This window comes from Corylus avellana, chromosome ca4 (genome assembly GCF_901000735.1).
Source record: "Corylus avellana chromosome ca4, CavTom2PMs-1.0".
Taxonomy (NCBI): domain Eukaryota; kingdom Viridiplantae; phylum Streptophyta; class Magnoliopsida; order Fagales; family Betulaceae; genus Corylus; species Corylus avellana.
This window is the reverse complement of record NC_081544.1, coordinates 2,613,053-2,628,461: the sequence shown is the minus strand read 5'-3', so window position 1 is coordinate 2,628,461 and position 15,409 is coordinate 2,613,053. Positions and strand designations below refer to the sequence as shown.

Genomic DNA, 15,409 nt, shown 5'->3' with positions numbered 1-15,409 from the left:
AGAAAGTTCCGTCCAAATAGAGTGCTCACCCGTGTAGCGGGTTCTCTCAAGCAAGAAAGTCTTCTTTTAACAATGTTAAGCTATTAATTAAATGATTAAATTTAGCTCTTTATATTAACTTAAACTTTTGAGACAATAATAGTTTAACACAGTATCAAAACAGTTCGAACTTTATTTTTATCATTCGCTTATCTTTTTAAAATAAGTAATGATCTACCGTATGGGCGGCCTCTCTCACAACCTAACTTTTGTTATTGCCTCTTTCTGCTCCTTTTTAGGCAGAAAATGGAAGAAAATCCGAATCTGGTTGCTTGACTAATTTACTCACAGGAATAATAAGGACAGAAGATAATACTTATAGAAATATATAAAAATATATGTAACTACTGCATCAAAAGAAGGCTCAAGAGGTAATTAAGCATGATCAGCACTTTAGAGAAGTGTAATGTTTATTTAGTCTTAATTGTGTGATTAGATGGAGTGAGACAAAGTATTCTCCAAGGCATCACGGGGCCGACTCCATTTAGCTTTCACACTAAATCTTCCTGTGTTTGTCGTTTACCATTTTCACAGTTTGTCAAATTTTCTGTTTGGATCATCTTGAAAAAGCAAGTCTATTTGCACTAATATATATGGTTTGTTTGTTGGACAATATTAAAATACTACTTAAATTTATTTATTTTAATAAGTTTTGCAGGCTGTACAAAAGCTGGCCATTAATATATATATCCAGCATTATATGATTAGGGTTGTGACAACTGAGTTGGTAATTATTGCAGAGCTACAACCTTAAACGACTTGTAAGAAAGAGACACCGAAAGAAGTGAACATCAGCATGTGATTGGAAAGTGGAAGAAAAAGAGAGCATTCAGAAAAGGAAAAGCGAAAGAAAAGAGAGTGGACAATTAGGGTTTTAAAGGGAGATCTTCTCTAGGAGCTCCCACACCATTCTTTTGACAAAGGAGAATGCAAAAAGGTGGACAAATTAGTCCATTTGAATCTTTGACCCCCACACAATGACAGTGAAGTGAGAAGTGGGTGTTTGGCAATTTCAGGCTCATTGCTCATGGATCCCAATTGCTTGCAATTTGAGGGTCCCGTTGTAGCTTATTTGTCTCGACAGGTATTTAGACAGCCTAAAATTTGAATCTCATTTGAGCGCTCTCTCAATTAGTTGTTTATACTGCTATCAATTATAGTGAATCTCAATATTATTATTATTTTTCATTTTTCGGGTTTCCCAATCATATCCAAGTTGATCATTTGCCTTGCAAAGAAATTAATGGGAACCATTTTTGGCACAACATGTGCTCAATTTGTGATATCCTTGAAAAAAAGTGCTAGGATCATTAATGCTTAAAATGGCAGTCACCATTATAGATTTTTAAAGGTTAAAGTTGCCCTTATTTAAGTCAGGCAAATTTCGCTTTATCTCATGTATTAAATTCTCGCTCAACAAGAAAGGTTCAACATATAAAATATTTAAACAATCTCTCATAAAACAACTGAGATTGAATGAAATAAGTCTTGTGAGTTTCAAAGTCATCGTTAACAACGTTGCTAATAAGTCATCACAGTTTGTAATGATTGTGAAACTTGTGTGAGTCTCATGAGTTTCATCATTCAAAGAATGCTGTTTTGTTATGCACATATGGGTTATCTCATATGAGGAAAAGAGTTGTGATTGTAGATATGGTTGGTCCACAACGACTAATAATTGGTGGTCTGGGGCTCTGGATCAATGAGGTTCTCAATCCATGGCAGAATCTGATTGGTTAACACTTCATCTTTCCGGCATTCAAGACCCATTGAAGTTTTTTTCATCAACTTGATAAACTCCTCGATCAATTAGCATCAAAAGATTTTCCCCAACTTCCCAACTTTTCCTGTCTGAATTATGAGAATTTACATGCGCCAAGAGATGCCATCATGCTATTTTTTAGTGCTTAAATCTGACCAAAAACATGTCAAGCTGTAGATTCTTCTTTAAGATAAATATGAGCAACATAATTTTTATTTATGTAGAAAGAAACGGAGCCTAAGATTGTATTAGAAAATATAACTTCATATTAAAAAATGAGTAAATTCGTTAACTCTCATGTTAAAAGCTCGTTTCTTTAAAGTTTTGTCTTTCCTTATATATTTTTTGGGAAACTTTAATTAAAAGTTAAAACCCTTAAATTATCACTTATTTTGAAAAGTTAAAACCCTTAACTCTCAATTTCATCCATAAACTCTCAATTTGATGCAATGAACCACCCCCTCCGTCAATTTCTAGAAGTTAAAAGTGATAAAATGACCTTTATACTTCTTATATTTTTATAAAATTTTAAATTTACCCTTAATTTCAATTTTTTTTTTTTTTAAATGAAGTGTAATTTGGTCTTTTTAGTGGTTTTCATTAGGGTTTAAAGGCAAAAATTGACGGAATTGGTCAATTGCATCAAATTGAAAGTTCAGTGAAAAAAATTGAGAGTTTTTAAAATTTAAGAGGTCTTCTCACAACACATTATAGTTCAGAAGTCTTATGTGAAGTTATCGTTATATTTTTATATGACGATCATATAAAAGTTTGGCTTATTATGTTCGTTAATCTTCCATGGAACTAATATTCGTTTTATAAATTCAAGTGATAGTTTATATTTTATAAAAAAAATGAGCGAGAAATAAATTATCACATCAATTTATAAATAAATGTCATAAAAATAATATAAACTGCCCTTTAATTTATAAGAAATTTATTGCCAAAAGTGTAATATCACTATCATTACGCATTTTAATAACCACTAACATGAAGCCGTGACCACGATCATCAAAAGTATCGATGGGGTCCCGGATTTTATGTATCATTGTCAAATAGGATGAAAAGTAAAGGGCCCACCAATTAAAGCAATGATACCAAATCCTATAATGCTGTTTATCAACTTTAATATAGGTTTAACGGTAAACTTACTTCTTCAATGATGAATATTATTAGAATAATAAGATGAAAAAAAAAATCAAATCAAATCAAATTTAATCCCAATATTTTATTGGGATTTCAATTTAATTTCAAAGTTTTTGATTTTGAAAGGAAAAATGTTAGATATTATCTTAATATCAGGTGAAAATTATTTTCTAAAAATTGGGTAAAAGAAAGAAGGGTATGGTGGTGCCAAGTTTTTTTTTTTAGAAAATAATATCTATCTAGGAACATAAAGATTATACCACGTTAGAGCAGTCAATTAATACCACTTGAATCTCGTTTGATACATTACATCTCAACTGTAGGTGCCATGTGACACGTACAGTTGTTACATGATACATTAAACAAGGGCTACGTAATACTAATTGATTAGTTAGACGTAGCATACTGTTAATTAACGAAAAATGCTATTTTTTGTCTCTTATCTATTTCTCATTCATTTTTTTTTTCAAATACACCATTGAATCTGTTATACCCACACGGCCACACGTCTGCCATCCATCTTCATCAACTTAATTATCAAAATTAAAAACTTTAAAACTAAATTAAAATTAATTTTTTGGATTAAAAAAAAGGAGAAGGTAGAGGTAAAGAGGAGTGGATGAGCTAGGGATGTTAAATTTTTCGAGTAGGTGAAAGGGGGGTTGCTGTGGCTTGATTGAAAGTAGAGTAGTTCTGAGCAGAACCGCACAGTCCTCCAATCTAAATAGAATGGTCCATTCCCTGTACTCAACAGTTGATGAGTCCTTTTCATAAGTTACTGTTTTCATGTGAGAGTTTGGTGTTTTTATCTCTTTTGCCTCTCTTTCCCTTTTCACCTCAGTGCACTATTTTTGTCTGGCCCACTGTTTTTTATTATTATTATTAAGTTTACTATTTATATATATAAAAAAAAAATGCTAAGTATAAAAAGTTATGCAATTTTGTCCATGTTTTAGGCACAAAATGCATCATTATATTCTTGTACCCTAGGATAAAACTCATGAAAATAATTCATGCCTTTTGTAGCAAATCTTAAGCTCGTTTTATGAATGAGTAATGCTAGACTTACAATCGGTCTACAATATTTTTTACAACCACTTAGTGACACGTGCAAGCAACTTACAAAAACGTTATATAGACTTCATCATATTTCTTATCTAAGTTTTATATAAACTAAGGTTCTGTTTATTTTGACGTTCGTAGAAAAATATATTTAGCCAACCAAACTAATGACCATCTTTAAATCAAATGTTTGTGCTCGTAAGGAGTTCAGCCAGAATAAGCACAATGTAGCCACTAATCCCATAAATCTTATAGCCTACCGGCAAAGATTGAAGTCATTTTTGTGTCTTAAGCGTTTGGAAAACTATTTACTAAATAGTAATATTATAAATTACATTTTTATTTCATACATTATGGTTTACCGTTCAATATAATCTTGCTAAGCTAAAGACATTAGGGATTGAAATTTAGAACCAAATACTCGATAGCAGAGTAGACCTTTGGTTCTTCTGCAACGTGATATGGGCTCCAACTCACTTGGGTGTCTTGTAGCCAGAATGAGATTCCCCCTCTGATTTCCCGGCCTAATTATATCAATGAAAACTATAAGTTTTCTGAGAGAAAAATATAGACAGTGTTGGCAGAGGCACTCATTGTCCTTTTTTATTATATTTCCCATATCCTTTTGCTCTCTGCTACTCTCTGCTTCTCTCTGCAACTCGCCCCTGCTTTTCCTCCATTTGTTTTTTTCTCTGCCCCTCACAAGCACTGCCTTTTACACTCTGTTTTCACACTCTCTTAAAGATTTGGTCACCAAAACAACCATACCTGTAGTTGGTCACCCTCTCTCCCTCTGTTTCCTAGACTCTATTTCTTCACCATGAACATGTAGGAAAAATGCAGAGCCAGTTCAAGAAAGCATGAGCTCCAAAACCTGCCAGAGCCTCCCTTTCTGGTGGAGAATCATTTCCTTTCTTCTCCTTCTACTTCCATCGTTTGCTCTCAACTCAGATGGGGTCCTCTTGCTTTCCTTCAAATACTCAATCCTAAGCGACCCTCTGTTCGTCCTGGAGAGCTGGAACTACAACGACGCAACACCATGCGCGTGGTTCGGAGTCACGTGCACCGAAATCGGAACACCCGGCACGCCGGATATGTTCAGGGTGACCGGCTTAGTCCTCCCCAACAGCCAGCTTCTGGGTTCGATTGTTGCCGACCTCGGCATGATCGAACACCTTCGCCATCTCGATCTTTCCAACAACTTCTTCAATGGATCTCTGCCTAATTCAATTTTCAATGCCTCAGAGCTTCAGGTGCTTTCCCTTTCAAGCAATGTTATCTCTGGTGAGCTACCGGCTGAGCTTATAGGTGGATTAAGAAGCTTACAGCTTCTGAATCTTTCTGATAATGCATTGGCCGGGAAAGTACCGGAAAATCTCACTGCTCTGCAGAATTTGACAGTTGTTTCTTTGAGGAGTAACTACTTTTCCGGTAGTGTTCCTAGTGGGTTTGATTCGGTTCAAGTATTAGATCTGTCTTCCAATCTGCTTAATGGGTCTTTGCCTCTTGGTTTTGGTGGAGATAGTTTGCGCTACTTCAACCTCTCTTACAATAAGCTTTCAGGAAACATACCGCCGGAGTTTGCGAAAGGAATACCGCAGAATGCCACAATCGATCTCTCATTCAACAACCTAACCGGACCTATTCCGGAGTCTCTAGCTATGCTCAACCCGAAAAACGAATTCTTTGCCGGAAATACCGATCTTTGCGGCAAACCTTTGAAGAATCTCTGCTCCATTTCTTCCTCTTTGTCTGCTCCACCCAACGACACCTCCTCGTCTTCTCCGGCAATAGCAGCCATACCCAAAACCATTGACTCAGTCCCAGTGACATCCTCAACCGGCACAGCAAACGGAACTCAGAACCCAACGCAAGGTGGCCTAAAGCCCGGGGCAATAGCCGGAATCGCTGTCGGAGACTTAGCCGGTATTGTTAAATCACCGATTATTCTAATTTAATTATTTAATTTATATTCTAAATATAATCCTTTAATTTTTTATATTGTAATAGGTATAAGCCTTCTTGCCATGGTAATTTTCTACGTCTACCAAGTGAGAAAGAGAAACAACATTCTGAAGCCAACGAATGCGGCGACGGACCCAGAAAAGAAAGGAGAAGAGAAAAAACAAGACCCACTTGGCAGAAAGCCAGTGGCGTGGTCCTGCCTAGGCGAAGAGATAACTTCAGAAGCAACCAGCTCTGATAGCGACGACCACGAGAACAAACTCGAAGATGCACACGTGCATCCAAACGATGATCAGAAAGGTCAGCTTGTGACGGTGGACGGAGAGACAGAGCTGGAGCTGGAGACTCTGCTCAAGGCGTCGGCGTATATGCTGGGAGCCAGCGGCGGAAGCATTGTGTACAAGGCGGTGCTAGAGGACGGGACTGCGTTGGCGGTGAGGAGGATTGGAGAGAGCGGGGTGGAGAGGATGAGGGATTTTGAGAACCAGGTCAGGGCGGTAGCCAAGCTGCGCCACCCAAATTTGGTTCGGATTCGTGGGTTTTACTGGGGAGAGGCTGAGAAGCTTGTTATCTATGACTTTGTCTCCAATGGCAGCCTTGCTAGCGCCAGTTACAGTAAGCTCCCTCCCTTTTCACCAAAATCTCTGCTGTTCATATTAGCAATGCATTTGATTGAAGCCACCAAATTAATCTTTTGATTTGAGTAAGCTTAAATTTATGAATTTGAAAATATGAAATGCTGAAATATGGCTTATTTTAGATGCTTAAATTATATGAACGGTTGAAATTTATGAATTTGAGAATCTCAAATTTAAAGAAAATTTTAGGAGATTTCAATTCCAAAATTAATCCCTAATCCCTATATATATATTTGACATGTCCACACAAGAAAATAGGAGAGAAAATTCGAACTAATGATTACCGTTTTATTAGGCGTGATCTACAACCGATTAAGCTACCCCTTGGGGACTGATTTATAACATATTGACTCATAAAGATATACATCAATTTTGTTGTCCAAATTACTAGCAATTTAGACATTAAACGCGAGAGAGCTTCATAAGAATTTTCTTACATTTTTTGCCTAAATTACCAACAATTCAAACAGAAAATTACTAAGATTCGTATCCAGCCCGAATCATCTTTGATGTGTCTGTATGGATATGGGAGAGGACGAAAGATGTCCTATTCTTTATGGCAGTACACTGGTTCCAAGTTGCCTACCCAAAGAAAACGTATAACATGCCAAAGCATGTGTCGTTTTCATTAGGAGACATATTTAACTTGTGCTGGGGGTAACTAGATGTACATTTTTGATTGTTTGCTTAGGCGCTGACGATTAACAAAACTATTGATATTTAATCATGTTGATTTCTTTCGAATTTCAGGAAAAGCAGGCTCATCACCATTTCATCTACCTCTTGAGGTTCGGCTCAAGATAGCAAGAGGAGTAGCCCGGGGGCTGGCCTACATCCACGACAAGAAACACGTGCATGGCAACATTAAACCGAGCAACATTCTCTTGAGCCCTAACATGGAGCCGATAATCACAGATTTCGGGCTCGAAAGGCTCGTCTTTGGCAACACCAGCAGCAACAAAGCAAGCAACTCAGCCCGATTTTTGGGAAGCCAACAAAGACCCACGTCGACCACCATTCATGAAGGCTTACCGGACCTCCCCACAAGTGGTTCCAGCCCCTACGGTGCACCGGTGGGCTCGTCGGTCGGAACTGCATGGCCTTATCAAGCACCCGAGTCCCTGAAAAACGTCAAGCCTAATTTCAAGGGGGATGTGTACTCATTTGGGATAGTTTTGCTTGAACTTTTAACTGGCAGAGTATTTTCTGAGCCGGAATTGGGCCAGTGGACTTCCGGCGCCGGTTCGGTGGCAGAGGAAAAAAACAGGGTTTTGAAGATGGTTGATGCGTCTGTCAGGGGAGAAGTGGAGGGCAGGGAGGATGCCATGCTGGCATGCTTCAAATTGGGATTTAGCTGTGCTTCTTTTGTCCCACATAAGAGACCGTCTATGAAAGAAGCCCTTCAAATCCTAGAGAGGATCCCATTCCCATGGCCTTCTTTCTAATGATGCATTTGGGTCCCATAAAAGTAACTCGTGTGTTCTTTTGTTTCTCCTTTTGTTGACTTGAATGTTACATAAAGAGCTAGCTTGAGGAATGTGGATAACAGATGTGAGAAAGTGCTGTATGTTTGACTGATTAATCAAAGTTTTATATGTATAAGATAATTAGGTGGTGATTATGGATAGAGATCCCTTTGTTCGGACAAGTAAACTCCATAAGGGTTCTCTGGTATTTACTGTTCGGATTGTTAGATAACAGCAAATGACTGAAAATCCGGATATGATGATTATAGCGAGGTGTTGATGACAATTTGCTAGTGTAAGAGATTGAATATTGATAAAGGACGTGGTGGGATTGGGTGTTTGTAATCTACTTCACTAGAAAACAGTGTGGGCCTTTAAGCACTCTGTTTTCTTTTTTTAATTATTGTCATTGATGGGTTTGGTTTCTTGTTGGATCATAATGGATTAGTTGATTCTTGATGAATAATAAGTTATTAACCAACTCCTAGAGGTTCCCATGAAAGACATCAACATGCTCAGAAAGAAAAGTATATCAGACAGCAACATAAAGGAAAAAACTAGTGTCTTTTAAGTGGGATCGGATCGCTTCAAACTCTATGTTCGAATTGCATGCCTAATTTGTATATGTGGGATCGGAGATTGACTGTAATTCGCTGACTAAATTTTAGCCAATCCGAACAGCAATTGACTGTTCTAGTTTATCGGGGTCCGGGAAAAGGAAATCCCATATATTGCAGGTAGTATATGTATTGTGTTAAATTGTGCATTGCTATGTTGACTGATATATGCACTTTTTCCGTCATAATGGTCCCTCACATATTGTTGCCTTAAATGTAAGCTTGAGAAAATTGTTGGGCAGAGGAGCAATCCAGAACCATGCTGATTGATGTTCCCTTTATCGTCACTTCACTGGATTTATTAGCTGAAATACATTTATATATAAGGTATGCCAGAAATTTGATAGACCCTTTGTAAAAACCAAACATTCTACGAGCTGATAACAACAATTCAGTTGATTATTTAGAAGCAAGCTCGTGAAGCTTTAGTTGCAAAAAATAAACATGTTTTTTTATTATTTGTCGTTTTTTACCTCGTTCTGCTGTAAAGACAAAAAAAAAAAAAAAAAAGGTAAAAAGTCTAATTCTACGTTTTAAAGAGAAACGCCCACCGTGGGGCTCGAACCCACGACCACAAGGTTAAGAGCCTTGCGCTCTACCAACTGAGCTAGACGGGCTTGATGTTGGAAGTTGTCATGAACGATATGTGGCTTGCAATTTGTGCGTGCTGCATTTTCACTCTCAATTCTGTGATCATGAGCTTAAAAAACTTCAGCCGATGACAAGAAACCCATCTTTCTCACTCTTTAATCCACGAATAAATTCTATCAATAAATGCAGAAATCATAAAAAAGTGACATTTCAACACCTCGATCTTCTTATACACTTGCATTATAGAGATCTGATCCTTCTGAGAACCCAAGCCACCCGGTTGAGAGGCCATGGAAATACCCACTTCGAAAGAAGACGCACCCACCAAACAAATCTTCATCCTCTCCGGCCAGAGCAACATGTCCGGCCGAGGCGGCGTGACAAAGCACCACCACTGGGACGGCGTCGTTCCGCCCGAGTGTCACCCCAACGCCTCCATTCTCCGCCTCAGCGCCAAGCTCCACTGGGATCCCGCACGTGAGCCGCTCCACGCCGACATCGACGCTAAGAAGGTGTGCGGGGTGGGGCCGGGGATGTCGTTCGCCAACGCGGTGAGGGAGCGCGTGGGGGTGGTCGGACTGGTCCCCTGCGCGGTGGGCGGGACGGCCATCAAGGAGTGGGCGCGTGGGGAGCACCTGTACGAGAGTATGGTGGGGAGGGCGAGGGAGAGCGTGAAGGGCGGTGGGGAAATCAGGGCCTTGCTTTGGTACCAAGGAGAGAGCGACACGTCGCATCAGCATGATGCTGAGGCGTACCAGGTGAACATGGAGAGGTTCATCAACAACGTGCGGGAGGACCTGGGTTTGCCTTCACTTCCAATAATCCAGGTTGGCCTATTTCATGTTTACGAGGTTAATGTGTTTAAGAATTTTAGGTTACTATTATTGGTAAAAATAGGCTATGAAAGTCAATTACAGTTGAAAAGCTAATTGCAATTTGTTGGAGTATATAAAAGTGTCAAATCAGGTGATAATTAATAATCAAACTTTTAATACGCAAGATTGAGAAGTATTGCATCTCTTATTTTGGACCGTTCATCTTAAATAAAAAGTAAGAAGGAGATGCAAGACGTGATTGTTGGGTGGCCAGAGTTGGTTCGGTCAAGACGAGTTTGAAAGTAGTCGAACCACCCATTTGGCCACGGCCTTTGAAGCGGTTGAATCACTCTCTTTACCACAAGAGTAGTTCGGGCGTAGAGTAAAGTTGTGATGGCCGATCACCCAAAACCACTCTTTACACTACAAATCCCTTTTTATCCTTTTTGTGTTGTCATGATCCGAAATAAAAGCTATTGCACTTAGTGGCTAGTACAATATTATAGGTACTGCACCACGTCTCAATCCAAACAATGTGCCAATGTGTATAAAGTGCAAAAATAAAAGTTATGGTTAAGGTGGCAATTCGTGTTCTTGTCTTGGGTTCAAGTCGTGTCTGGTTCAGATTGTATCAATGCATTAATATAAGACTATATAAATTAATTTTAACCCGTTAATTTTGTGTTGAGTTTATGTCATATCGAGACTTAAGTATAAGACTATATATGTTAACTTTAACCCAATCTATTTAATTAAATGAGTCATACTCCTTAACCCTAACTCGTTAAGTTATGGTACGAACTATTTTTTGTTGGTTGCTTGGTTCATTGCGAACAAGTTTAGATCACACCTAGATAACATTATTGTATTGATGTTATACAGGTAGCAATCGCGTCGGGGGATGAGAGGTACATGGAGAAAGTTAGGGAAGCGCAATTTAGAATCAATCTCCCAAATGTTGTATGCATCGACGCCAAGGGTTTGCCGCTCAAAGAAGATAACCTCCATTTAACCACGGAGGCTCAGGTTAGGTTGGGCCACATGCTGGCTGATGCTTGCCTCGCCAATTTTGCACCATCACAGCCTCCTCCTCATCCTTGACTTGAAAGAATGCAAATCTATTCCAACCTTGACCACTCTTGGGTGTTTCAACTTGCTTGTCCTTAGATTTTTCTTTTTAATAAGGGTTTGATTCAAGAATTGATTGGCACTATTACGAGAGTGAGATAGTAGTAGAATAAAAACATGATGCTTAACGTTACTCTTTTCATCAGGTGGCTCTCTAAATTGTTATATATCATTATTGTGTGTGTGAACTTTTGAACTTTTGAGGTCTTGTTTTGACGTACCATTTGGTTTTGGTTGATGGGCCTTGGTGTTTACATGGAAAAGAAGTGTATTTGTATGCTGGTGTTGGTGTTGGTGGGATTAGATCTCTGGCTTCTTGTATGGATTTTTTTTTCCTAATCAAATAAGGGAAAGCGGGTTACAGGACTGACTAATTGACCACAAAAGGAGTGGGTACTCCAACAACAAAGCCCAAAAGGTAAATGCAATACAAATTCTTGAGCAAATTCTGGATTTGGTCTAAAAGAACCAAACAGTAAGCAATAACATACAAGTCGGGCTTATTTCATGGCCGCACAAGGCGGTGACAAATTGCAAAAGAACTCGGTGAAGAGTCTGATGCAGTAAAGGCAACAACTACCGTTAAATGGTTGTTGCAGGGAAAGCACTATAGAAACAGAATTGGAGCCGTTGAAGGCTGATCACCAGAAACAAAAATCTCCCCCACAAGATCCATCAACTTTAGTACAAGGGGATTAAAACCCACAGAAAACAACAACAATAGCAAAGATAAACAGAAAAACCAGAAAAGCTTCAAAAAAGCTTGAACAGAAAAACAAACACACATAAACAACATACAAACAACAACAAAAAATACAACCACTCAACAAAATAGTGGCTCCGGCAGCAGGCATGTGGTCGGAGGAGCATGAGCAGCAATATTTTGGGCCGCCACGAGAAAGCCACTCACTGGCGCATGGAGAACATATGCCAATAACGGAGATCAGAAAAGCTAAGAAAACACTTAGAGATGAGGATCATTACCTTTAGGCCAATTGTAAGTGGTTTCCTATGAACAAACCAACGGCTGTGATTGTTGAAAATTGTCCCCTACATCAAGCACCAATTAGAGTTTTCATTGGGCATGGCATGGACGATTGTCCAATCACAAATGGTCCATTTGTGGATGGTTGAATACTTGTAGCTAAGTTGGTGCCAAATCTTGCACCTAGAGTGGTAATCGAACTGGGTATTGGCTATATGAGCTCGGTTTGGAAAAAAATATACTCAAGTTCGAGCTCAAATCAAGCTTTAAGAATATCGTTTGATTAAACAAGTGGGTTCAAGTTAGATTTCATTTTTTATGAGCAAATTAACATTGATTCTAAGCCATAAAATTATTAACTAAACACAATAAAAATTACATAAATTACTATATATATATATATATATATATATATATATATATATAAGTTCTTTGAAATTATTTCAAAAGTTACTACTTCTAAAGTTTATAAAGAAAGATTATAAAGATGTGAATTTTAGGAATTGATAAATAATTTAAGGTAAAAAGTATTGTGCAGTCTCCCTAAAGCTCTGAAGTTCATTCCTTTAAATAAACTCAGTTACTCCGGGTTTCAATTCGAATTATTGCATTGTTGACTAGGTGAATGAGCTTTGAAGACTTTATCTGGAGTGCTTCAATGAAAGCAAGTTCATGCTGCTTTACCCTAAGTAATTAAATTGCATTGAAAGCAATAAATTCAGCAATAATTTGTCTGACTAATTGATAAATAGTGAAAAAGTCACTATATATGAATAAAAATTGTTATTTGAGCTTAACTTATTCATTAAATAAATTAAGCTAGAGTCAAGCTTATAAGACTATCCAGCATGCCACCCCACCACTCTTAATTAAGCAACAAGGATTGGTGGGAGTAGATTTTTTTCAATACCCTTCACTTGATAGTTGATAGACGACTTGATTCTTGTTGAAAAAACAGATTTTGTTACCGACAATCACGTTATCATCTACTCTGGTCCTTATTTGTACCATGAATAACTTACCATGTTTGTGTCTTGTGACATGCCATAATTGGGTTGCAACAACCAATTCTCACTGTCACCATTCACCAACAAAACAGTTCTTGTAAAACTATAATCAATCAAATAAATGGGTGGGTAAACCTAATTACACTCCAATGGAAAATCTCAAGGCAGATCCTTAATAGTCCAAGCGAAAACGACTTAACTTTTTCAGATGCTCACCAACCCAAGCATATCCCCCCCATTTGGGTCCCAGACAGGCAGTCATTTGCTCCTGCGATTTGTTGGTTTTGGAAGCGTTCCCTTCCACGCGACTTGGAAGGCGTGAAGAACGCATTAATCCAAGGATTCCTTACCAAACCTTTGAATACAACTATTCAAGTACGTTTATCCAGGTGTTCACACGTCATCATCGATAACCGAACGCTCATTATTATGCTAAGTCGTACTTTTTTTTTTTTTTTTTTCTTTTTTTAATAACAAGGGATGGGGTCATTGGATTTGGGGTGGGACAATTACACCAAAATAAAATAGAAAAAAAGATGAGTTTAGACAACCTGATAATAACCCATAAAACACTTTACAAAGAAAAAATAAAAATAAACCCATAAAGCTATTAGATTAATGTGGGTAAACAAAAATTAAATGAGAATGTGTCAAATGAATGGGACGGTCATATGTATTTTTGATGTAAACCCCATGAAAAATGGTTGCAGGCAGTTGCTGAGGGGAGAGATAGTTCTGGAACACAAAACCAAGAAAAAAAAAAAAAACCAAAAGCAACTCTTCAAACAAAAAACCAACAAACAGCAACATTGGCCAATAACAAGGTGGATTGTGAAGGACACGCTACACTGTGTGAGGCCGCATGAGGAATACGCGAGGGCCCGAAGGGAGGCGTTAGAGAGCGGAGAGGCATGTTGACGGTGAAAGCAAATAGAGAAAGATAAATTTGGCTTGTACGACCCAAGATCTGAACTCCATAATTGACGAGAGAGTGGTGATCAAAAGAGGTGGTGCGACGAACAAACACTAATTTATTGGGGAGAAGAGCCACAAATGCAACACAAATAATGAACATGGGAGCTAGGATCCCTTTACATAGCTCACTTGAAATGATGGATAAGGTCTCACAAGACGCAAAAGGCTCTACATAAAACTATAGAGAGAAAGAAAAAGCAGAAAGCAATAAAAATAAACCAATCTAACAAGACTGGTGGAAGAGACACATAAGGTGGGGAGGGGATGAGCCTCCTTCACAGAGCAACTTCTCACACAAGCCTTTACTTTTTAGAGAAGTGTTTGTCTACTAAGAACTAGTGGCTCTTTTTTTTTCTTTTCCTTTTTTTCGTACATTTTTTTAGTCGACTCTCTGATAAATAACAAATTCATTACATGCAAGTAAGCCGTGAAACATTGTGTTAAATACTCGCCCTACCAAACCTTCAATTGTGATATTATTTGTTGTTGGAGAGATTTGTTATTTAAAGAGTTTTTTCAACGAGCTAGGTCACTCAATTTAAAAGCTAAAATTAATATATTCGAGTCTAATCATATTATATTGAATAAAAATCATTCTTATGAAAATGTTTTTCAATGTGAGTCTTAATTGTTTTCCATTCACATTTGTATATTCGACAACTAATCTAGTTATAATGTTATATTATATGGGCCATGATGTAATGAGACAATAAGAGGTTGCTTAATCTTTAACCAAAAGAGGAATTGTATGTATACTTCACTCTTGTTCTATTTTGAATTGTATTATATATATATATATATATATATATATATAGATTAAACGTAGTATAACAAGAGAATAAAAAAATTATTTTATTTTAATTCGCCTTCTCAAAAAATGAATTCATAGCTCTCCGCCAACTCTTGTTTTGACCGGCGAATTAATATTCAGGAAACAAGGCGAGGGACAAATGGAGGATCATGGAAAACGACCAGCCCGCGGTTTCTCTGTTCATGTCGTTTTATCCCATGCACTCCCTTCATCCATGATCCAATACAATCTGAGGTTAAAAATTATGTAATCAATTACTGTTAACACAATTTCCGGTCACCCTAGAGAACTCGGGTTGGATTGAGGTGGAGCAGTGCTAGCTCTGGGTTGAGATATATTGGAGATTAGGGGAGTTGTGAACTCAGAGGGGAGAAGGAGAAGTGGGAGTTTTTCTAGTATGAG

The 15,409-nt window shown here is 37.9% G+C and overlaps 2 protein-coding genes and 1 non-coding gene across 3 annotated transcripts; 2 read left to right on the top strand and 1 right to left on the bottom strand.

The window, feature by feature from the left end:
• The first annotated feature begins 4,476 nt into the window (after positions 1–4,476).
• LOC132177363 (probable LRR receptor-like serine/threonine-protein kinase At4g37250) lies at positions 4,477–8,241 on the top strand. The gene is made up of 3 exons (XM_059589644.1): positions 4,477–5,935; positions 6,020–6,589; positions 7,363–8,241. The coding sequence occupies exons 1-3, from the start codon at positions 4,870–4,872 to the stop codon at positions 8,055–8,057; spliced, it is 2,331 nt and encodes a 776-aa protein (XP_059445627.1). The 5' UTR covers positions 4,477–4,869; the 3' UTR covers positions 8,058–8,241.
• A 998-nt stretch (positions 8,242–9,239) lies between these two features.
• Positions 9,240–9,312, bottom strand: TRNAK-CUU (transfer RNA lysine (anticodon CUU)). The gene has a single exon. It is a non-coding gene; the product is annotated as a tRNA-Lys (tRNA).
• Positions 9,313–9,373: 61 nt separating this feature from the next.
• On the top strand, positions 9,374–11,362 carry LOC132177364 (probable carbohydrate esterase At4g34215). Its single transcript, XM_059589645.1, has 2 exons — positions 9,374–10,113; positions 10,984–11,362. Exons 1-2 carry the CDS (start codon positions 9,577–9,579, stop codon positions 11,200–11,202), a joined length of 756 nt encoding a protein of 251 aa, XP_059445628.1. The 5' UTR covers positions 9,374–9,576; the 3' UTR covers positions 11,203–11,362.
• Positions 11,363–15,409: the final 4,047 nt, after the last annotated feature.